Source organism: Bison bison, unplaced genomic scaffold (assembly GCF_000754665.1).
Source record: "Bison bison bison isolate TAMUID 2011002044 unplaced genomic scaffold, Bison_UMD1.0 scf7180017864389, whole genome shotgun sequence".
Classification (NCBI taxonomy): domain Eukaryota; kingdom Metazoa; phylum Chordata; class Mammalia; order Artiodactyla; family Bovidae; genus Bison; species Bison bison.
In genome coordinates this window covers 3,520,449-3,545,666 of record NW_011494961.1, presented here as the reverse complement: position 1 = coordinate 3,545,666, position 25,218 = coordinate 3,520,449, and the positions used below count along the sequence as shown (strand labels likewise).

The 25,218-nt window shown below is 36.3% G+C and overlaps 1 protein-coding gene across 13 annotated transcripts in view; it reads right to left on the bottom strand.

Moving 5' to 3' along the window:
* The window catches only part of CAMK2D (calcium/calmodulin-dependent protein kinase II delta), a 308,976-nt gene that overhangs the window by 26,265 nt on the left and 257,493 nt on the right, over positions 1–25,218 (bottom strand). For 5 of the 13 annotated variants that reach the window (XM_010858494.1, XM_010858498.1, XM_010858503.1 and 2 more), the window contains exons 9-16: positions 24,557–24,651; positions 21,798–21,920; positions 21,465–21,548; positions 20,978–21,020; positions 17,648–17,685; positions 13,351–13,410; positions 11,121–11,162; positions 8,673–8,721 (exon numbers count right to left, since the gene is read on the bottom strand). In XM_010858494.1, the coding sequence (XP_010856796.1) occupies positions 8,673–8,721; positions 11,121–11,162; positions 13,351–13,410; positions 17,648–17,685; positions 20,978–21,020; positions 21,465–21,548; positions 21,798–21,920; positions 24,557–24,651 (534 nt within the window). The remainder of the gene's footprint in view (positions 1–8,672; positions 8,722–11,120; positions 11,163–13,350; positions 13,411–17,647; positions 17,686–20,977; positions 21,021–21,464; positions 21,549–21,797; positions 21,921–24,556; positions 24,652–25,218) is intronic. The other 8 variants (XM_010858500.1, XM_010858502.1, XM_010858506.1 and 5 more) reach the window with 4 other exon arrangements.

Here is a 25,218-nt window from a genome sequence, read left to right as displayed (position 1 = left end):
ATTTTTTAAAAAAGAACTGCACGAATCCAAATTTTTCAAATATTTTGTTAGGAATCACATTTGTTACATGCAACTGAAATTTTCTGTACTTCCTCACATATGACTATTTGTAGCTATGTTCTTATGTTTATTTTTCGATGAACATATTATTCCTTGTTTCAGAGTTATCTGGATACAAGCCAAAAACAAAGAAACTATGTTATCATGCAGAATCATCTTTATCTTTTCTAGGCCTGCTCATGAGGGCAAGAAGTCTGGCTGGTGCCTCCTTAGTGCTCCTTACACTGTAAGTGTGGTGTATTTGTTGCACTAAATTAAATAATGAAAATACTATTCCAAAATAAAATAAATAAAAACCATTCACTTCTAGACCGTCTGCTCTATAAAGCATCTTCATTCAGTAATGCTTTCTCTGCTTCCCCTGTAATATTCTCAATATATGGGTCTGAAATGGATGGATTTATAAGCTGGTGGAATGGATTAAAAATGCACAGGACCAAGATTTGTTTCTCTGACCACTTTAGAACTAGTTTCTCCTGAAAAAAATCAAAGGAACTATTTTGCAGAAATCCATACTAAAAAAAAAAAAAGTAAGGCCATTTCACTGACAAGATGAATCACTAAAGAATATAAACATATACTTTCACATAACTTCTAGATATGTTTAATTAGTAGAGAATAATACAAACTCAGCAAAGGACACTAAAGTGATTATTTTACTAAAGTAATTATTTTATTCTAATAATTTCAGAATTATAAAGCTTATAGTTAAAAATATTATTTAAATTCTGTATAGAAATGCATAAGTCAAATAATAGTTTTAGATATTAAGTAATTTTATATAGTAGATGTTTTAAAAACATGAAATATACCCCCAATAATAATTCTTACTGGAATTTAATTAAAGTACTAATTTTATAGTCCATTAGTACTATAATAACTTTGGATATACAGGTCAGTAGACACTTTTTTTCCCATTTTAATAACATTCCCTAAAACTGCAGTGATTTATTCCTATAAGCCCAGTGATCTAATTCAACTTTGAATTAAATGTCTATTTATAATTATTCTCAACAGTTTATATTATTAACATATATTACTTTACTATATATTATTTTATAATGTATAACTGAAAATACTTTTAAAATATGGACCTTACTAGTACTGCATTAAAGTGGTATAGGAAAAAACCCCTGCAATTCTGTATTATTGATTTCATCATCTCTAACCTGGGGAAAGCAGAGCCACAGAGAAGTTATGCAACTTGTTTAACGCAAGTTGTATAAAAGCTGGAACTAGAAACAGAGTGTAGACTCCAGATTCTACCCTGGCGAATTCCAGCAAAAATCAGATCTTTGCTGGTGTTTTTATATCAGTTAAAGAAAGTAAATAAGTTATAATCTGAAAAGATAAGGAGCCAGAGGGGAGTAATAAAATACTTGAGAACTTGTACATATTAACTTTAGCAGCTTATTAAATTTTTATCAGGTAATGGGAAAAATAGATAAGATAAAAGTTTACAATCAATATATGCAGCTGTATTATAATGTAAATTAGATCTTTAAAACTGATCACTAAAATTTTGATTATATAAACTGAGTTGATCACCTCCTATTATTTCCATATAAAGTAATATCTATGAATAGTAAATGTTGTATTTTTAAACTCTGAATTTTGAAAATAAATTCAAAGTTAAAAACCTGATGGCTGAATCAAGATTTAAAAACTGATAGAAGGGATCTTATAACATACGCTTTCAGAATTTATGAGGATTTAATAAAATAATGCTACATTTTCCCTGTGGAGTTTTCTAAAACTGCACACAAATATTTACAGACTTGCTAAGTAAAGCCATTTAAAGAAACTTTAAACTGAGGAATGGTATTACTATAGAATGAGCTTACGCTTTTCTAATGATAAAATTAGTAGCTACATGTTTTTATTGGTTGGTTTCATTTGCTTTGATTTGATTTCAGACTTTGTTTTAAGCTGGGGTTGGCAAGAGCTTTTGACCCCATACTATTTTGTCAGCAGGGCTAAATAAAGCTGAAGCTATCACTGACGAATTTAAGATTCAAATCTCACAGAAGGCAAAAGAGTAAAGAAAAGAAAAGCAGAGTGAGTACAGTGGTAGAGTGGAATAAATTCTGCATCAGTTCTGTAAGTTGCTGATCCTGATACAAAAGATAAACAGGTAGACACACAATTTGCAAACAGAAATTTTTCTTACCAAATCTTTTTAAAAATCAAAGTTTGGATTAGAAACCTAAAAGAAGTTACTAATACACTGTTCTGGGCTTCCCTGGTGGCTCAAATGTTAAAGAATCTGCCTGCAATGCAGGAGACTCAGGTTCAATCCCTGGGTCAGGAAGATCCCCTGGAGAAGAGATTGGCAACCCACTCCAGTATTTTTGCCTGGGAAATCCCATGGAAAGAAGAGCCTGGCAGGCTACAGTCCATGGGGTTGCAAAGAGTTGGACACAACTGAGCAACTAACACACACACACACTACACTACAGGTCTTCTAAGATACTTTCAACCTGATGGAGCAACATAATTATCCAAAGTCTTTAAATAAAATATCCACGAGTTGCTTGATTTGCAGATTCTTCTGAATGCATGCAAAGCAAGTACTGAGTTTCAGGCTTCATGAGGATGGGAAGGAGACTGGCACCAAGAGGGCCTCTGCCCCAGGAAAGCCTACACAGAAGCCATGATCTGCACTAAACAGTTGAATCTGAGTGTTTAGTCATCACACTGTCTACTCATGCCCGGATTTACAAAAGACACACACAAAAATCTCAGGAGTCAAGTGATTCTGTGGATTAGCTGATACCATGACATCCAGGTGTCATCACATACCAGACCCCACTCAAGAGATAAGGCTGTCAGCTCCTGTGCCCTTAAACTGGGCCTTATGCAAACATCCTATGCAGCTTCATTACCGGTGATTCTATGCAGCATCACTTGCTTGTCAGCAAAAGGAAAAAGAGGAAAAACAAGCCTGAAGTCTCCACATAGTGAAGTGAAAGTGAAGTCGCTCAGTCGTATCCGACTCTTTTCGACCCCATGGACTGGGGCCTACCAGGCTCCTCCCTCCATGGGATTCTCCAGGCAAGAGTACAGGGGTGGGTTGCCATTTCCTTCTCCAGGGGATCTTCCCAACCCAGGGATCAAACCCAGGTCTCCCACATTCCAGGTAGTCGCTTTAACCTCTGAGCCACCAGGGAAGCCCTGCTGCTGCTGCTGCTAAGTCACTTCAGTCGTGTCTGACTCTGTGTGGCCCCATAGGTGGCAGCCCACCAGGCTCCCCCGTCCCTGGGATTCCCCAGGCAAGAACACTGGAATGGGTTGCCATTCCCTCCTCCAATGCATGAAAGTGAAAAGTGAAAGTGAAGTCGCACAGTCATGTCTGACTCTTCACGACCCCATGGACTGCAGCCTACCAGGCTTCTCCATCCATGGGATTTTCCAGGCAAGAGTACTGGAGTGAGGTGCCATTGCCTTCTCCGAGGGAAGCCCTACCACAATACATTTTTGCTTGTAGTACAGAGCTCCACTGGCCTACAGCTGTAACAAAGATGAAATGCAGCAAGAGATCCAGGAGGCTGCTGAACGGTGAGCTGAAGTGAGATGCTGGAAGCAGGATGAGTAGCAGAGGGCATGTACTGGCGCAGAGGAGCTCAGTGTCGACAGGTGCCACACAGCTCTGGCATTTAGGGAAAGAGCAGCAGGTGGGCCAAACTGTAGCACACCTATTAAGAAGAAGTAGCTGGCTCTGAGCAATGGTGCTGTGCAGGCTAGGATGTGGAGAGGCACTGCAGCACACAAGGACAGGCCCGGGGCGATGGCCACAAACCATAGGATAAGTCTTGACATGTACACAGAGTTGAAAGGGCCACTGCTCCGTAGCACAGGCCTTAGGTACGCCCACAGCTATGGAGAGCAGTACTGTCAGCACTGCCACTTCCTCATCAAAGGCTGCTGCTGCCAGCTGTTTGATAACACTGGAAATTAATTAACTCATGAGTTGCTAGAAATATATTCAAAATTGAATGACTATTTCAATAATTATGGACCTAAAAAAATCATATTTTGAAAACATAAATTCTATACTTCTTTAAAGTATATAATGGTGTGTTATCACAGTGCTTCTATGGCAATAAATGCTTTATTAAGATGCTTATTTGTTTTTAAACTATTAATATCTCTCCATTACACTCAGTTTATTGACATAGCATTAGAGATAATATTTGGTTTTTGAATCCAGGGCAAAATTAGGAAGTTGCTCACAAGGGCAATATTAGGAAGTCAAGTTGTTGTGCTGGAGAAAGAAAACACAGGACCAGAAGCTTTTCACAAACAAGAGCTGCAGAGCAACTCCAAGTTCCCTGAGGGTGACCATGAGCTTGGGGAGGAACATGTTGTGGTTCTCACTAAATGCTGAAGGTTTTTAAGGAAAAGAAAATAAAGGGACTTTTAGATATGAAGTGCCCATATCTTGGGCCTCACTTTTCCAGTTAAGTTTCCTTGAGATTTATTGAACTAAAAGTAAAAAACAGCTTAAATTATAGCACAGATTTATGTAAAGCACACAGAAGAGTAATTTGACTGAGTTGCCGAAAGCTCAACTAAAACTAGCTTACAAAGAGAAGTGGAGCTCAGACAAATAGCAGGCATTTAATAAATACTCCATTAGTGAATGAAGAAACTGAGATAGCCTAAATACAGATCAAGAGTAACAGGGACTGAGACCACTTGAAAGCCACAGGCCATTTTAAACGGAAACTAACAAGCAGAGTTGAAGGAAAATGGGTCTGTTCCAATCCTGGCTTTCCAGGTTCCACTGAATGGAAAGGACCATTAATCATCCACCAATTAAAAAAAGAATCCTATGATAAACCATAATGGAAAAGCATATTTAAAAAAAGTCTGTGTGAAAAATGACAACTAATGAGAATTTTCAAACATCTGTAGATCCTATTACTCTAAATGCACTTCAGGTAATGTAGCGACCCAGAGAGTTAAAATAATTTTAAAAAAAGCTACACACAACTGCTAGTCTTTCTCTTCCTCCAGAATAGGCCAGAAAATGGCACTCTGTCACTGGCTCCCCTGGTTTCCTCCTTCGAGTAGGTCACCATGCTGTGTTAATGTCCCCCACCCCGTTTTCTTTACAGCGTCCCCGCCAGGTTGGTCCTTGGGGATGGGACAGAATGTGATGCCACTGGCCCAGGAAGCATGTGATACAGTGCTCAAAGGATCAGCCATCAGCATGGGAAGATGCGAGTCTAGGTGCCGCCTTAGGTAGGACAACCAGAAGGAGGGGATGGGCATATGCGGCTGCACAGAGGAGTGTGCTATGGGACTGTGTCTTGAAGAGCATGTTAAAAGGTGTGGTGCTTCCCCTGATAACAAGGTTGTATACAGAAAGGAAAGAGCTGAAAAGTGTGTGATTGGAAGACATGCAATTTTGTGGACAGGATATAGTCTTGTAGTGAGCATATCATTTTGCTCAGGTTATACACCTGATCGGTCTCTGTGAGTTTCTGGACATTGTATGTGTACCTTTGGGTTCTAACAGAGCTAGGCCATAAACATATTGCCTACCAAGCTATTCAGAGCTATGGCAAACTCTGAGGTAAAGAGAAAAAGAGTACAGTCCTCAGATGAATAAATATATTAGGGTCTTCCTGCAAGACAGTGCACTGATAAATGCAGAGATCCCCACAGTCATATCATCACCATAGTCAGTTCAGTCAGTTCAGTTCAGTCGCTCAGTCGTGTCCGACTCTTTGTGACCCCATGAATTGCAGCACGCCAGGCCTCCCTGTCCATCACCAACTCACGGAGTTCACCCAAACTCATGTCCATCGAGTCGGTGATGCCATCCAACCATCTCATCCTCTGTCATCCCCTTCTCCTCCTGCCCCCAATCCCTCCCAGCATCAGAGTCTTTTCCAATGAGTCAACTCTTCGCATGAGGTGGCCAAAGTATTGGAGTTTCAGCTTTAGCATCAGTCCTTCCAGTGAACACCTAGGACTGATCTCCTCTAGAATGGACTGGTTGGATCTCCTTGCAGTCCAAGGGACTCTCAAGAGTCTTTTCCAATACCACAGTTCAAAAGCATCAATTCTTCGGTGCTCAGCTTTCTTCACAGTCCAACTCTCACATCCATACATGACCATTGGAAAAACCATAGCCTTGACTAGATGGACCATAGTAAATATGTTAAAAATATCTGACAGTTTTATATACCACCTGTCTTACAGTAAAAATGACAGCCTGAGTGATCGTTCAAAGAGTTTTCTAGACTTAATGTTTTCTGATGTCATTCAATATTAAAAAGGTTAACCGCCAAAAGGCTGTTGAGTCTTAGAGAGAACACAAATGAAGCCTAATGCGTTGTATCTATGACTCTGTGGCCACAACCACCCTAGGAAAATGAAACAGACATGTAAACTTATTCATTGAGTTCAAGGAAATGAACCAAAGCATTTTGGGCTCAGTTATCAGCAGGACATTTTTTTCGATCTTAATATGCTTAATTTCTCTAACATTTGGTGTGTGAAGACTCAGCCTAACTATAAAGACAAATACTGTCTCAATTTGTGAAATCCCAGAAGAAAGATGAAACCCGTATCATTATGACTTCAAGAGAAGAATTGTTTTCTGAGAAGTACTGACATAATTTCATTTCACCAAGTAAATATACGCTATGAAAGTGAGACTGTCAGGGACTCTGCTTATATATTAACATTTTCACAGATTAAAAGCAATCATCCTAAACTAATATGCAGCATAGTGAAGAGTCTGATTCAGGTGAGAAAGACCACATATTGTGATCACCTAAGAATAAACATATTCCTTGGAGGATGACTTGCATACAGTAAGGTTTTGGTATTCTCCTAATTTGATTCAGTTATTTAAAGATTCAGTCTCACCAGTGGATAATGCATAAGTTATTTCTTCCTTTTGAATCTTGCTCAAGAGAAGAATGTAAAAGTCATATAAACATTTTGCTTGACTGAAAAAACTAATGAATCCAAGATACTTATAAAGATGATGCTTTCTGAATCACTGGGAAAGCTTATTGGCACATCTGCTTCAAAAAAAATCTTTTTATCTAATACGACTGGAATCAATGATTCACAAAATTACTTCAGTTCAAATTTTAACTCAGAGGCAAGAGAGAGATGAATAGACCTACCAAATAAAATCCTTTTACAGCCATCCACCTTTCCATTGTAAAAAATAATGACTGACTACCTCTAGCAGAGCTAGGTCAGTGCACTAGTAATATAGAGACTACACTTCAATAGTGTCAGCTGTTCTGCTTGACCAAAGAGGAAGAAGTCAGCAGAGGTGACTTGTGGTCTGTAGTCATTTTAATTTCCCAAATTGCCTGTATGTCTCCTTGACCTGAGAATTTCCAGGTTCTTTATTCTGCAACATGAAAACAAATCTTCAAAACTGTATCTTACCAATGCCACCTAAAGAATGAAAGCCTATGGTGATACTTTTGGTGATAGGTAATAATCTTTCCAGACAATATTTAATTATCTGATGAATCATTCCTCTTAATTTGTGTTTTACACTTCTTTTCCTTTAATACTTCTATTTTAAATATCCCCATTTTTAACCATTATTTTTCTGGAATCACTTTTAGACAGCAGCCTGTAGAAACTGCAGTTACATACAATAAATTGAGAAAAATAGACTACAAAATTGCAGAAATAATTGCAGTGGAAGAATCTGCCCGACAATGCAGGGAACACAGGTTTGATCCTTGGTCTGGGAAGATTCCACATGCTGTGGGACAACTAAGCCCATGCTCCACAACTACTGAGGCCATGTGCCCTTGAGCACACGCACTGCAACGGGAAAACCCACTGCGATGAACAGCCTGTGCACCGCAGCTAGGCAGCAGCCCCTGTGCGCCACAATAGGGAAGGCCCAGATAGAGCAGCAAAGACCCAGTGCAGCCAAAAATGAATTTAAAAAGAAAAAACACAATTGCTGCAAGATTAACTTCTAAAACAACCCTGAGGCCCAAAACAAGAAAATTAATTGCAAATGCGTGTTTAGTATGCGTGTGCAGAGTCCCTGCGAAGACGCTAGTAAGGGCACAGGCAATGACTCCTATATGGAGCTAAGAGAACCTGTGAATGGAGTGAATGGCAAGTGAACTGAATGGAGATCAAGAATATAGTAGAGAAGTGCATCAAAGTCTAGGTTTAAAAGGCTGCTAATTTCAGAATTTCACTGAAGGCCACTTGAGACCACTGAAAGTTTAGAAAAAACGGTTATTCTCATACTGCATTTTTGAATATAAGTTATTTTCTAGTCAGGCATAAATCTTTTATATTACCTTTTAGACTGATACATTTACAATTTGATATTATGATCCCAAACACTCATTACTAGTTTTAAATCACAATATCCTTGAATATACTACATGTTATATATTGTTTCAAGATAGAGAAAATAATATGAAGAAAATGGACAAAATCAGGATATATAATTAAAATAATGTACTTATTAAAAGAAAATTATTTTTGTGTTTTAGAATAGGCCTAGTTCCTAAACTTACTAGTTATTTGAAATAAATACTTTTCTTCTGATGTATATGTAGCTGAGTTGGGATTTTCTATTTCTGGTTTAATCATACCTTTCACGTCTTCATCCTCAATTGTTGTATTTGAGCTCTCAGTTGACTCCTGTTGAGAAGAAAACACATTTAAAAAGTTGCAGATCATGAATAGCTTGACTTTTCTTTTTTTAAAAAAATTGGCGAGTGATGTATGTATCATGCAAAATTCTTCAGCAGGCTGTGTGCATATGCTGACATGCAAATGGACAAATCTGTTACGTGGTCTTAAAAGAAATAAAATGCCAAATGCTGCAAACATTTCAAAAAGGAGTACTCTGGTTGCCTAATCCCTGAAGCATGATAAATTGAGGCGATGTGTAGAAGCAGCCAAAGTATGCAGCTTATTTTAAGAGCTGTGGAAGGACGTGCTGTGTTGCAGTGCCCCATAAGGTGCGCTTCCATACGGACTTATGAGAAGTGGAATATAGCAGACTAATGAATTTGAACCTTAAAAGGAACAGTTTTTTCCCCGAAATAATTAGCAATTAGCCCCCTCTTTGTCTAAGGCACAACATCAAGCAGTAAATTTGTAGGCTATTTATCAGCCTGACTTCTTTGTAGAGAGAAAAAGCATTTCATTGAGTCATTTGATGAAAAAGTTAAGGGTAGTACTAAGAGAAACTGAAAGTGCTTTTGAGAAGAATTTCCATGTTTGTGATCAGCACGATGGAATTATATGAATAATTTACTTTCAAGGAAAATTAAATTTTTTCCCATTCATTTCTAAATCAGAAGCTGTCTGTTCTTGATAAGAAACTCGCTCCCATTATGAAAAGACAAAGCTATTTCTTTGTAAAACTACAAATGAAGCTGCAGATTTATAAGCACACTTAAATGGACACTGTAGCTGCCAGTATTAAGATCTGTTCCTTAAAATGGTTGATAAATTTTTTTCATTAATAACGTAGTAATAAAATATTTCTAGCCAAGAAATTTAGTAATATTCATAAGAAAGAAACAATTTTCTACTTAGGATGATTAAAGGCTACTGCTGAAAAAAATTGGAAACTTCTAACCAATAGATACATAGTCAGTGATGAAAAACAAATTTTGGAAAATGATGCAAACATTCAGTGCACTTTTAGAGATTCAATATTCAAAAAATGATTTATGTAACTATGATATATATTTACTCCAAAGGGACAGACTAATCAAATATATATCCAGAGTCTCCACACACACAGAACCAAAGCAAAGAGTCTTCATGCGTTTCTTAATGTGACCTAGTATTCAAATTTAAACTCAGGATGAGGGTAAACCCATGCACTGTAAAAATAAACTAATTCATGTAAGCAAGAAATATCATGCAACAGCGCTTACAAATGACATAGCTAGAATTATCCAAGTGTCCGCTCCAGCTGCTATGCTTGGTCTTTCACTTGCTAATGATATTGAAAATAATTGTTCTTATGTGTGATGCTCCTGACTATCTGGAGTCTTTCAGGGACTTTAGAACATTTTAAGTGTCATGACTCTAAAATACATCTCATGTTAAGGAATATACACTTCATTTTTTTTTTTACTTTAATGATTTTAATGTTGACCAACTAAATGTTCAATCAGAAGAACTGTTTTCTAAGACTTTAACACTGTTGATAATAGTAAGGAAAAGTAACCAGTGACTATACTTAACATTTGAGAAAGATCTGATGAAGTATTTTTTCCTTCCCTTAGAGATGTAATAATGGATGAGAAGTAATAAAGTGAAAAGATGGAATATATTCAGAAACTGTCTACTTTCATCCTACAGATGTGCTGTGCAAACAATTTACAGTGAATAGGAAACACTTTGGGGAAAAGTTTGGATTAGCCAAAAAATTCATTTGGGTTTTCCTGTACCATCGTCATGGAAAACCCGAACGAACTTTTTGGCCAAACGAAGAGTAAACTGTCTGTTTACTGAAATGCATATACTTCAACAAAAAACAAACATACTTCACAAGAACTGAAACTCCCTGATTCTCCTTAAATTCGTCCCAAACAACAAAAACACCACCAACAACAGGGAATTAAAAGAAAAAAAAAAACAACACTATGACAACAGAATTAAACTCAAAAGTAACATTAAATTCGTTTTTTTGTGTTTTTTTTTGACGACAGTGGAATGACATAGCAAGAAATTCTAAAATTTCATGCAGAATACATTTAAGATACAATGCACAGACAGGCATGGAAGGAAAAACAGATGGAATTGCTTAAGATACACAGTCATCTCGACATAAAGACTTGTAAACTGGACTTTTCCTGACTAATGGTACCATTCATTTCTCTTTTACGATGTCATTCATTTTTGTTTTGAAAGAAGTCTGTGTATAGTTCCAGATAAATCAGGCCCAAGAGAAAGTAAGGTAGAAAAGGGTAAGGATTTTCTATCCTAATTTGAGGTAATGAATTAATTCTGCTTTGAGTATTTGATGAGATGTGTAATCTTGTTAAAGCGAGATGATGTTGGTTCTTTCTGAATACCTTGTTTCCATCAGGGTTGTGGATTACAGTAGTTTGGGGCTCCTGAGTGAGAACAAAATAGAGAAAGAAACAGTTCGCATTGGTAAGTACATTCTTAACTAGTGTAGGGACAGGGCAGAGTGAGCCAGCTGCCACAACTAAACAGTGACAAGAGCTTAAGCGATGTTAACTACCGTCAGAGGCTGCGGCTGGCAAGATCTCTGAGGAAAGATCTCCCTGGTGAGCCCACGAGATACAGTGCTTTGGTATGGAGCAGCAGCATGCAAAAGACCTTATTCGTGATCAGCAAACAGACAAGGCTTTGAAGTCTGGAAACCTAAAGAGGCACTTGCTGTTTCACAAAGTCCTATTAACAGACAGAGCTTTCCTTTCTTCTTTCACCACCTGGTAATATCTGTCCCATGGAAAACTGGCACTGGAGATTAGAACTCTCTGAGATGATCTCAAATTGTCTGTGAAGACATTTTTCAGCTGTATTAATCTGAGAACCAATCATGCTGTCATAACACACAGAAAAATACTCTTAGAAAACCTAGAATCATTGGATCACACTTTGAAAAGGGCTATTGTAAAGACTGTATTTCAAAAGTCCATAAGAAATTATAAGGAACGTTTAAAGTGTTATGGAACTAATCATATTAATCACTATGATCTGAGATGTATTGCTGTTAAACTGTTAGTTGCTCAGTCGAGTCTGACTCTTTGCAACCCTATGGACTGTAGCCTGTCAGGCTCTTCTGTCCATGGAATTCTCCAGGCAGGAATATTGGAGTGGGTAGCCATTCCCTTCTCCAGGGGATCTTCCTGACCCAGGGATTGTACTGGGTCTCCCACACTGCAGGTAGATTCTTTACCATCTGAGCTACCAGGGAAGCCCCGTATTGCTGTTAAATCCCACGTTAATTTATATGTAAGAAATTTCTGCTTTATAGATTATATACATGGAAGATTTGTCTGTGAAGTCATGCTTTTCCATGAAGAAAATATTATTATTTTTCCTATTGTTTCTACTAGAAAATTGAAGAAATATTCCCAAGTGGAAAATAATAATTAAATAACTGGTGTAAAAAAATATTCAGTGTCTATACATCAGTGGCATGTTCAGTACCTTCATTACATGATGCCTCAGTAACTGGGAGTTACTGCAACCCACAGAGAATGTGCTTCAATCAGAAGCACTCTGCCCACTCAACCATCTCATTGCCACCAGTTTATGCTGCAGTACTTTGAAAGCATATTTACTGCTTCCTTTCTTCCCTTCCTTGGCTAGAGGTGTGATCAACCTGTTTTTTTGTTAGTAAGTAATCTTGATGAATCTGTCCTTCCTTCAGATGCTTTCAGGTTGAGCCTTCTGGTTAACCTTAGGTGAAATAATCTCATAACATTATCCATTCATTTGAAATTAACAGTACAGAGGACAGTTAAAAAAAAATAAAAAACATGTCTGAAACTCATAAGTCAAAACATGGAATAGTTTGGGGGATATATTATGGAACTAAGAACACTGAATGCCAGTATTCAAACTTTGAATTTTAACATAATAGGGTCTCACAGTATTACACTGATTGAGTTGTTAATACTGTGAATTTGATAGAAATGGACTAAACTCATGCCCATTGATAATTCAAAGCTCGGAGCTTCGCAATTTCATTCTCTGGATTAAAGTGAAACAGTGATAATTTAATTTAAAACACAGCAAACAAAAAGCTTTAAATTATCCAGTGCCTCTTTATCTCAGAAAGTGAGGTCTTACAAAGCCCTGTTGTCTTAATAAGAGAGAATGGGAACTCTGAATAAGGTCTACATTTACTTTCGTCTAGCAATAGTCCTCTTAGCTCTTCTTGATGTCAACAGTTGCGTCATGAAGAGAAGAAACCACGGTTTGCATATCTACAGCTATCATCAGAAGGAGAGCTAAGAGAACCAAAGCGCATTCTACTGTATTTCTAAGGCAGCATGCAACACTTGTAACTACAGAGACCACAGCTATCATCCATACAATGGTCAACAATGAAATGAGATCATCTCATGTTAGAAACACACTGCTTGACAACTACCTTAACAAAAAGGAAAGAAATGAACTTTTTTTCATATCTTACAAAGCAAAAACAAGAACAAAATTAAAAAAAAATAAAGTAAAATATATACGTATTTATAGAGTGAAAGCAAATGAGAGAAACAACAAAAACAGTAAAGAACTTAAGAAGGGTTACAAAGAGTCCAGGTATACCAGCGCCGGGGTAGGAATATTTTCTTTGGGGCTGGTTACCACGTTGGCTTTGTTGTTTATCTGTAGGTATGCAGAAAATAGAAACAGAGATGCCTTAAACCCCTTGGTAGCCAATGTCTCCACACGCAGCATGTCTACATGGAGATATAGACATGAAAATAAAGAGCCACTGAAGATGAATGTGAAAGACACCGTGATGACTGACAGGAATGACGATCAAGCCTAGTCTCCGATGGTCACACCCAGGCTAGGACCACGTCTGTGATGGTGGAATGAAAAAATGGACTTGGCTGCCTTGGCTGAGTCACCTTAGCAGACAGACAAAGAGCTGCTTCAGCAGAGCTCAAATCAAGTGTCAGAGTATGAAATGAATGTAAACATTTTCATACTCTTCAAGTTGGATTCTGTTTCCCAGCTTCCAATCGTTCTCTGTTATGAATACATTGCTTTTTTTCATTTGATTCTTGAGCCTGAAGTCACACATAGACTGTCTTTCTCTGGGAAGCCATCGTCATTTTGTTTAGTAGGTATCCAATGAAAAACTTAGATCTTCTGAGGAAATGCAGGCTTTATAATAAATTTCTTAACATGATAAAGTCTGGGTCTCCTTTAAAAAATACATCTTCAATTATAAATGGGCAAACTGAACTGTTTATTATGTGCTGGATGCAAAATGACTTTATTTTTCACAGTTGTTTGAGAGGAAACACCAAAGTGCTATGGCTATTGTTGAAGACTACACTGGCCATACCATTCCCTTGCTTTAACATAACTGGTTTTGACCTTAAAGAAAGATAATTATCACTACAGAATCCACGCTGTGAAAACAATTCAGGAGGGTCAATAATTATTGTAATGGCCCACAGAGAAGACTGTTGACAAGTGGCAACTCAAAAGTGAGTTTCAAGTACTGGATTGAGTTTGGGTACTAAAGAATCAAAGACTAATAATCAACATTCATTTGAACTCATGCATGACAACTTACATTGTGGTTATCAAACAAATGTAAATTAACATTCATTTCTTGCACTCTATTACCTATTTTCTTTACATATTATCATCTAAAAAGACATGCCATGATTGTAGTATAAATATACTTAAGGACTTAAAGAGAAAAACATTCTGCATAAAATAATACCAGATGAATACTTAGGATCAGTTATACCAATTTAATTGTTTAGACTTTTGGGAATCCTTTTTTTCATATTTCATACCTATGGATCATATTTAAAGTAATGCCAAGAGGAGGATAGAAGGTTTAAAAAATTAACTTGGGTGTGTAATATTTTGCTTTTCTGTTCATTCCTATGTGTGTGATTATTTGGTGTCAATACTATTTTAATAAGCTATAACACTGTGCTCGGTGACATGCAGGAAAAGAGAGAAAACTTGGGGCTCTTTACTGAAAAACTAGGAAACCATCAATCTATATTTTGTGCATAGTTTAAATTTTTTCCTTAAATAAAAGTGCACAGAACTTAACATAAAATTTGTGCAACAGCCAAAACAAAGAGATAAGAGAGAATGGAGTTTATTAAAGAGGGGTCAAAATTCAGTATTTACTTTGGTATAGAATATATAAGAAGAAGGATACACATGCAAATAATTTTCTATTTAGGAACAGCGTTAGCAAAACACAGCTAACTTCTTATCAAATGATCAGAAGGACTCACGATTAAAGCACATGTGTATTTAATATACTACATTTAATTTATATCAGTGGTTGCAAAGAATTAAAGAGGAATACACTGAGATATTTTCTGTTTTGAGATATGAGACTTGATTTTTTTCCTAGGATGTGCTTGTCAAGAACTGTTTTGTTTTAGTGGAAATGTCCCGTGTGCACACCTCTGCACAGTTATCCGTACAAATGCACATCCCTCAGCACACACCCCCCCCCACACATGCGTTCACACATAGCATACACACACTGTCATCTTTTCCAAATGAGGGCCATTCTGTCTGGATGAGCCATCCTTTATTGTCAGGCATGGCAAATGTTAGTTAAATGAATATGTGCCTCAACCACCACTTTTACTTGTGTTTAAATGTACAACTAAAAACTTTTGTTAAAGATTAGCTTAATGATTTTTTTTTGACTGTAGAAAATATTTTGAAGGTTTTTATAACATTAATTAAAGACAACAGGATAATTTCTAGGTAAAAGGTTAGGAGTATTCCTTTTAAAGAGTTGAATATCAAGCATGGGCTCAACCACAGCTGCCTTTTAAATATACAAGAGCTCTGGCACTTTTGTCTTTGAAATGTATTTATTTTGTATTATGGATGCAGAGTATTATTTAAAAAATTAAATGAAATCAATATTTAAATGATGCAGTGAGTTATTCTTATGAGGCAGGGGCAAGATATTCCTATTTTTCAGGTGCTGAGTTCATTTAGTTTTGAGGTTAATACATTTTTTTTTTCAAAAGGTGCTTAACTAGATTGGGTCCATGGTAACATCACTTTCATGCTATTTATAGAACTCCATGGTGGATGCATTATGGTTTATCTAAGCTAAGAATCACTGCTATTTTGGTAATCATGCTTAACTATTTAAAGACAATCCTATAGTAGTTTTTCACTTTTCACAATAATTATAGACATTAGCTCTGTCATAGTCTTCAGTTTTATAAAAAAATTGCACTGTCTTGTAAAAGACCCTTTAATAATATATGGATGACAGTGTAAACTTTTTACATGTTTCAAAAATTCCATTTCAAAGAAAAAAATGATTGAAGATGGGCACTGTGTTTTGATAGTTAATTACCATTAACCTGTAATGGTCCTATACTTTCTCCACTTACACTAACTTAGGTAAACAAGACTAGTCTATTCCTAAGCGTGAATTTTCACAGAAGGAGAAATCTGGCAGAGATCCTCACCATCATCTGAACACTCGAACTGGACTTCCTTTTCTGAATTGACCAGTCAAAAAGAAAGGAAAAGAAAAAAAATATGACCGGTTGAATTTTTAAAGTATCAAAGCATGGAGCACAGAATAATTTTGTCTTTAAAGAGGAACTGTAAGTTGACTGGAAGAAAAAAGTTCTGGAAATGTTTCTTTCTATATAAGAATAGTAGTGAAAATAAGTATCTTAATAGAAACTATGAGCTCTGCATCACTGAATACCACAGAAAAACAGAGGAGAATAAAACATTTGGAAAATTTAAAATACCACATTTCCACCAATGTAGCACTGGGGAAAAAGCAGACATCAACAGTCATTACTGAAATTTCTGTTGAATAAACTAAGCAGAAGGAAGAGAATATTAGATTGAGGAAAGGAATTAGTAAAAGGTAAATGCCATCCTAATGGGAATCACAAGTGCATGATCATCATAGCTCTGGAAATTCCCAAGTCACACACAGACAGGTGGTGAAGAAATGACTGGGCATGAACATAAGTGACAGATGATATTCTCTGTTCTATATTCAAAATGAACTGACCACTTGACTTTGGGTCAAGTTCAAATGTTAGAAAATTAATTAATTCCCAAGAACGTTGAAGTGTTCATGAGGAATGTTGGCATCTGCCATTGGAAGAGAAAGAAAAAGATTAAAGAAATAAAACATTGAGGTAATACTCTAAAAGATAACACACATAATTCATGTATAAGGTTATATTCAATCAAAGGTAAATTCCCACAGGAAAAAAAACCAGCATCAATAGAAAGTAAATTGTATTATTTTGTTTGGAAACCCAAAACTTTTAGAAAGTAAAAATACTCTGCTGCTGTCTTTCTTGGGAAAATGTCCTAATAATTGTTCAGAATATTCATGTCAATTCTGTCTCAAAGTCTTACGACAGAAGAATAGGAACAATTAAGACCTTTATAAATACTGTCCAAGCAGAGAAAATAGATTTTTGAATTTTGATTTCCTAGACTTGATTTGTTTTTTTCAGTCTATAAAATTCAGCAGCCAGAACTTTAAAAGAACACAACATAACTATTTGGAAAAACATTTGGTTTTCATGAATTTTCAGGTCATCATGACAGTTGGAGGCTATAGTAAAGCAGACAGGATTTACACACTCAATTTCTAAAGTAACGCCATATAAAGTATTGTTTTGTCATGATTATTTAATATATAACAAGTAGAAAAGATGTAGCTTTTCTTGGTATAAATATCAGTCATTTCTGTATATTAAATTATTTTATATTTCATTCTGCATCCTGTATCAGGAACTATAAAAAGTATGAGCTACAATGATTTAGAACTTATATTTAACATTTAAAAATGATCCAGCATCTGAAAGTCAGAAATGAGTTTAGGAGCAGCTGTTTAACTTACCTTTACTCCATCCGGTTTCTTCAACAAACTCTTGGCTGCTGCAAAATGAGGGTAAAAATCAGTTTAGTGAGTTATCCACAGAAACCCACAGCCAGGCAACAAAACAGGTTATTGTCTCCTTCTACTACCTTTACTGATTTATGGCCAGCATATGCCCGATTATCAAGGTCACACTGATGAGCGCGAGCTTATAGGACATTGAAATACAGTATCACTTTTCTTGGTCTTGTCACATCAAATTTAGAACTGAATTCTTATTTAGTTCATTGAAAATAATTGGACACTTTGTCTGTTACATTACTGGACTTTATTTCACAGTTGGTTGCGAAAAGGATACTGGAACTTTAACTGGACTATGCTTTTGTAATCCAGAAAGTTGATTTCAAGTCTTCAGACATCAGCTCACAGATTGTATTACATGTTCATTCACACCGAAGTATGGTGGCCATGTCAGTTCTGCCACTTAACCCCCTCTTCCTAGAGGTTTAAAACTCATTTGTGAAAATCTGCTCTGGCTAAATAGCATTCTTTTTAATATGTATATTTGAAATCAGATCACTTCATTTTTATAAAAATATTATTAATAATAACTTTTAAAGGAAATGGTATATTATTGGCCTAGAGCAAATATTTCACACACTTAGTGTATGAACTTTAAAAAAAGGTATTTTTTTTTATGCATCAAAATCAGAATACAAAGGCTTCATAAACAAAAGCCTTTTATGTTGAAAAACTAAAAAATCACAAAGTTGAGGCATGAAAGGAAACAAAACGAAATCTTCAGAGAATTTCTAAAGTGCATGGTCTTTTATGAGACTTCACTTTTTGGGAGGGAGCGTTCAGCATTCCTTCTGTTACTGAACTCCTTGAGTATATTAAAGAGCAATGTTGTCCTTTCAAAAAATATACTTATGAATGGGTACATACACAGTGAACAGATTATGTAACTGTCAATGACAATTAGTAGATCAAGTTTAGAACATTTACAAATATGTAGGACAAAGTACACATTTATGCTTCAATTTAATGTTAATTATATATATTTAAATATATCAGAATAGAATTTGGTATCTGAACTGGAAGTACCTAGCTATGATAGAACTGCATGAACATGTAATTTCCTGACATCTGTTTGATTTGGGCTGTTGTTTTGCTATCACGTTGGTACAATTTTAACTTTAAAGATACAAACATGTTAATTTTATTTAGCTTTTAGCAACAGAGCTATTAATTTATTATTAATGAGACTATAAGAAATAGTAGCCTTAGCACTAATGCTGTGTGCCTGGAGCTAAAAAGCAGTATTAAGTAAATCCTGTGGCAGTTAATAGGTTAGAAAGCAAACTCAGAATAATTAGAATTGCAAGAGCAAGCAAAGAGAAGACAATGAGTTGGGATAAGCAGCGATTTGGCCTGGGAGATGCAGAAATGTCCCTTTTGATTACTATTTACCTTACCTCACAAGAAATACATTCCACATAAAGGGAGAAAAGAAAAAATAAAAACAACTTTATAACCATATACTCATGGACAAATTACTTTAAAAAAGAGCATGTTTGGCAATGAAACACAATGAATACTCAAAACTAAAACGCAATATAAACCACAAGGTGCAGCTGAGTCTAATGTTATTCAGTCGGTTTTGAAATGATGGATTAAAAAAAAAGTTTGCTTTTCATGCTAAGACATTCAGAAACGATATCAAATCCACATATTAGTCATGAGTTTTTAGTTTACACGATGATGAAAAGAAAACAAAAAGTGAGGTAAACAAAAAGCGTCCATACATGGGTGTGTTTATTAATAAAGGCCCAATTTATGCCTAACAGTGAATTTAAAATGGAAACAAAATATACAATCTTAATTCTGAAGTTTTTGCCCCTGTTAGTCTGTCATTAACTATATATATCATACCATCCTACTTTTTAGTGATTCACTAATTACTGGGCCACAGTGAAATATTAATTTATTTGAATATAGCACATATCAGTTAATATTTAATGAGATGACATTGAATTCACCCATATAAATGTCAAATATATTAATCAGCTGTTCATAAAACAGGTAACTTGGCAGCAGCAGTAACAAGTTTTACTACACCAAACAAACTGGACAAAATACATACAGCTGACTAACACAGTCCCTCAATTTGCAGCATTACTCATTGCATCATCATCACTGGTGTTGTTTAACAGGTTAGTTATTCTTTGAAAAGCTTATGAAATCACATTATATACAATGGGGGATTAAAGGTGACTACCTAATAACATGGTAAACAATAAACAGAAATTGGTTGAGCAGCTTGGAAAACATGATCACGATACGGGTCACCGCCTGAGATCATACGACACGCAGGTGAGGTGTGCAGCAGGGATAAAGCACTTAAGACATAGCTGGGTAACTGGACGCTGCACCGCACTCTCATACAAACAGTAAGCAAACGAAAATGGTAGAATTTTTGGTATGACTGTCTGACAATGGTTCCAAGTCTAAATAGCTAAACAGTAAGTTTTTAGCTGTCTTAATGCTTCAGTCCCTCCCCATACATAAGACTGATTAGCTTTTACCAAAATTTAAGTTTTGGAAACCTGATCCTTTGAGGTAACCCATCAAAGAAGGGGGGCTCCAAAACTCAATTTCTGGAAATAGTATATACTTTATGTCAATTCTGGAGAGTCACACCTACAATAAAAGAAATAGTTTAGCTTCTTTCAGTCTATTATTTAAACAAACTTATTTTTACCAGGAAATCATTTCAAAGAATGTTTATTACTGGGGGATAGGTTCTTTGTAAATTCTTAGGTTTAGATACCTTTGTAAGTTGTCATCATTCTTATAGCATGTAATTTCAAAAGAACTTAGGCCTAACAGGACTGGGTTCCTCAATAATGGTCTTCTAAAAATCTTTCTTTTTGTGATTCCCTGAGAGAATGAGACACACGCAAAAAGACACTATTCATAGTTATTACTTTATGAGATATCAGTTAATTCTACATTCAAAATACTGAGCTTCAAGCTGGGAGAGTATAGTTACAAACTGTGTCAGCTTCAGCATGGAAGACAGCTGGGTTTCGAGCTCTGCTCCAGCGCTGACCAGTGGTGGGGCCCCTGGGTTGCTCGAGGGAAGAATGTAGTCACGGGCTAGCTAGCACCTCTGTGAGACAGCACCCTCGTAAAAACCAACACGGCAGTCACAGGTGTGGAAGGAACCCATGCCGCCTCTTTGCCATCCCTGAACAACAGTGTCTTATGTAATCACTAAAAATTTTAAATTCCAAAAAAAGATACTAGAGAGGAGAGGAGAAGGAGCAGAGTTCTTAACACATGTACCTGAAAAATTCCTCGTAGCCAGCATAGTGGTCAAGATGGCACCCTGTCAGAGCAATAAGAATATAAAATTAATGCTGCTTTTGCAAATCTTTAACCTAACAAGTAAGTGTTTTTGATAACAAGTCTTCTCCTAATCTTACTTTCAGTCAGAAGATTTTTGTTTCTCTTCAGTTTTTGGTTTCCTCAGAGTAGCAGGCCTATGTTTCTCATAATAATGCTGGGACCACCCTGGTGGGTGCAGCCAGGTTCTGATTATTAATTTGCACAGATGTTTTTCACTGAATGGAGGGATCACATCACCAGTGATCCTAGCTCTTCAGGGTAGTTTTAATTCCAGTGATATTCCACTTCCCCAAGATCCAGAAGAAGAAGAGTTTTGAGGTTTAAACATTTTAAAGCCCTTTCTAATATAGTTCTGTTCCTCATACGGAATCCCACTTCTCACTCTGCCAAATTTCCCTCCACACAAAAAAGTAAAATTTCTTACCTTTAGTTTTCTTCTCGCATTGAATTTCTTCAAGCAGTCTACAGTCTCCTGTCTGTGCATCATGGAAGCAACAGTAGAACGTTGCTGGAAGAGGAGAAAAATAAACTTAATTGAGGCTATTTAAAAGATATTAAGCATAACAGTACCCTCAACTTCATCAAATTTTCATTAGTGGTTTCTGTACCTATCCGATGAACTTATAAGTATTCAATTACAAGAGTTTCCTAATAATGAAAAACTGATTTTGCCAAGATTACTTGTTAAAAAAAAACAATCAAAGGAGAGTATATTTTTCACTTCAGCTCTTGGGGTCTTTGGGGCACGGTCACTTACACAGATCCACGGGTGTTTCAGTGCCTCTGAGGCCGTGATGCGCTTGGCAGGGTTGATAGTAAGCATTTTATTGATGAGGTCTTTGGCTTCAGGAGTCACGGTGTCCCACTCTGGTGACGGAAACTTTAAAAATACAAGTTTATAAAGAGTTTAAAAAGATACACTCAGTAGGACAGGGAAGAGCCAAATATACTAATCATTTCCTTAAGTAGTGTGTTTCTTCATCAATTTACTTTTTGTAGAAGTTAAATTGTATCTACATGTAGACAAACTTTTTAACTTTTTAGTTTACATTGGAGGATAGCTGATTATCAGTGTTGTGATAGTTTCCCGTGGACAGCAAAGGGACTCAGCTATAGGTATACATGTAGCCAAACTGACATAGGTATGTATCTATTCCCTCTCTATGTATTTATCTATATATTAAGATATTGAGTGTAACTATAAGGGACAAAGATGTACACTAAATTGCCATGTTATAACTAGTGATACATTTTTAAATTTGAAAAAACAAAATGAATCTTCTAGTCCTCTAAAAAAATCTTTAACCTGCAAATTCAATGTTATGCAATATTTCTCATAACTACTTATGCAATTTTACAAAAGTCAATAAAGCTGAGAAGTTGTCACATCATCATGCTACTATGCCAAGGTTCAAAATGATGTATTACATACTTCCACATCTCGTAAGCAGTAACAGCAGAGAAAATAAAACAGTTTCAATTCCTGTTCCAAATGGACCTATTAACTGTCACTATTTGGAGTACAGCAGTGAGACGAAATTTGAGACTATAAGAGCCCAGCAGGATTTCATTTTAATACTTCAAAAAGGTTAATCTACTTAATTATAAATTTCATCAGAACTAAGTTCATGAAAGTAAACCAACTCTCATAACTTTTATTAGTAACCATTTATAGTCATAAAGTAATTTATTTTAAATTTCTGTGTAAGCTTTTTGTCGATAACTATGCTACCTCATATTCACTTAATAAGCATATTTAGTAGAAACACTATTCTTGATGGGTTAAGAAGGATGCATATCCCATTGGTTTCTTACAAAATATTAGGTGGTTTTCCCAATTTATGAATTTGTCTAGACAATCCTGAGAAAAAAGCCGTTGTCACTGTGCCCTAATGGACTTCAGCTGGTTCACTTTTAGGAGCCACGTGTGACTTGTGATGTGCGATTGTCATTTGTGATCACGTGCGTTTGTGATCCACTGGCAAAATGAAACACAAGAAAAATGATACTGACTCTTTAATACTTGCACGTTTTCGCCAGTTTAATAGCTATCATTTTAATTCCAGAAGTTTCCTTTGGCCAGTTGTAAAAACTTGCTAACCATCAGGAACTACTGAGGAAACACTCAAGTCTGCTTCTTCATGATGTGGAGATTTTCTGACCACAAATGAGGGCTGAATTCACCTAGATAAAAGTGGGTCCTTCTCTGAGTTTTCTAACTTTCACAAAGGCATTTCTTTACATCCACCAAGCGGTGAATGTGTAGAGTTATGTTTTTCGGGTGAAAAGTGAAAATGTTAGTGACTACTCTTTGTGACCCCGTGGACTGTAGCCCGCCAGGCTCCTCTGTCCATGCAATTTTCCAGGCAGGAATACTGGAGTAGGTAGTCATTCCCTTCTCCAGGGGATCTTCCCTACCCAGAGACTGAACCCAGGTCTTCTGCATTGCAGGCAGCTTCTTTACCGTCTGAGCCACCAGGGAAAAAGTGAAGCGAGGGATTCCTAGTTCTAGCCTGTAAAGATGGTGAATGCACTAAAATGGCCAGGTAAATCACAATTTGGATTAATTATGATTAGTCTGGCTAGAATGCAATGCTTCAAAATTATACATTTTAAATACCTGTGATACATCCATCTATCTACATGTTACATTTAGTCAGGGGAGTCCATGATACCTGATACAATATAATATAGCCTTCTCATAACTTCTCTCTTTACCACACTGCACTCTTAACTTGTGCTCACAAGGTGGACCCGTTATCGCCTACCCCTTAGTTAGCCCACTTAATAATACAGGAAAAGCATCTCCAGACCTGCATTCTGACTTCCAGAGGGCTGTGTGAGGTAAAATCAGAGGAAGTGGTAAATCATATTTATCAGAGGAGAGAAAATTACATCAAAGAGCACAAAGCTAAGCTATAAAGACAAAGTAGTTAAGGCCTTACTCTTCAATACAGACCTTCATTCATATGCCTAGTTTAAAATATACTAATGGTAAATTAAATGTATTGGAACTGTGATTTTCCAATATTTTTCAATTGTGAAAACCATTCTTCAATGAAAGCTTTCACAGAAGCTCACTAGATAAACAAAACAAAAACAGTCAAAGCTGACATAAAGGAACAATGTTCTATTTGATACATGGATCACTGCAAAATATTGTTAACATATAATTATGCAGTAAGCATTTGAAAATATAATTCAGCTAACAGGTAGTAACCAGTTCTAAAGCAAAAATACTTTAATTTTTATATATTTTAAAATGCACTAAGATTTAAAAGCTTTGACAAACAAGGTACTTCCTTAGAGACTTCATACTGTTTTCCTTTCGATTTTATGAAATAAAGGGCTAGAAGGAAATAGAAACTAAATATATATGTTACATATCTTATTCTTTTTTCCCAAAAGAGAGGAAAATAATAAGGGATATTATTAAAATAGCAATGAAAAATCTGTTTTTTGGTAAATAAAAAAACCAAACCCAAATATAAAGCTATATGAATATTTATTACATACGTCATAAGCTCCAGCCTTGATCTGCTGGTAGAGTCTGTGTTGGTCTTCATCCCAGAATGGTGGATATCCAACCAGTAGAATGTAGAGGATGACTCCTGGAGGGAATGAGCATATTAACACAGTGTTAAGTCCCAGAAACTCCGAGAAGTTAAACAGGGCAGATCCACAATGATATTAAGCCACATCCGTTCGAAGACAGAAAACTAGATGATTGGTAAACTTCAGAGACATGTTATGATGCGCTCTGAAGTGTTCCGTGGAGGGTGAATGCTGCTCCTCCTTTGCTCAAGGGCTCTGACAACGTGACAGTCCAATGCGTGCACCAAGGATGGATTCTAAAGATGCACAGCAGAGCAACACCTCAATATGAAGCCCACCTCCACTGTGGCGACACATGTGGCCTCCCTGAACCCTGTGTACACATGATCTCCCTGTGCTCTTATCTATTTAGATACCATGTGATTTTAGTCACTTTAGAGGTTGACATTTAAATATATAACATGTTATTATTTCCTGTTAGTCATTTTGCTAATTAGGACAGTTTGTAGAGCAATGGTGCCCTGGTTACAGATTCATGCTCTAAATATCCAGGGTGCCTGGGAATGTGGGTACCATATAAGAAGATGAAAATCTTTTCTTCATTAATAATCTTAGTCTTCAAA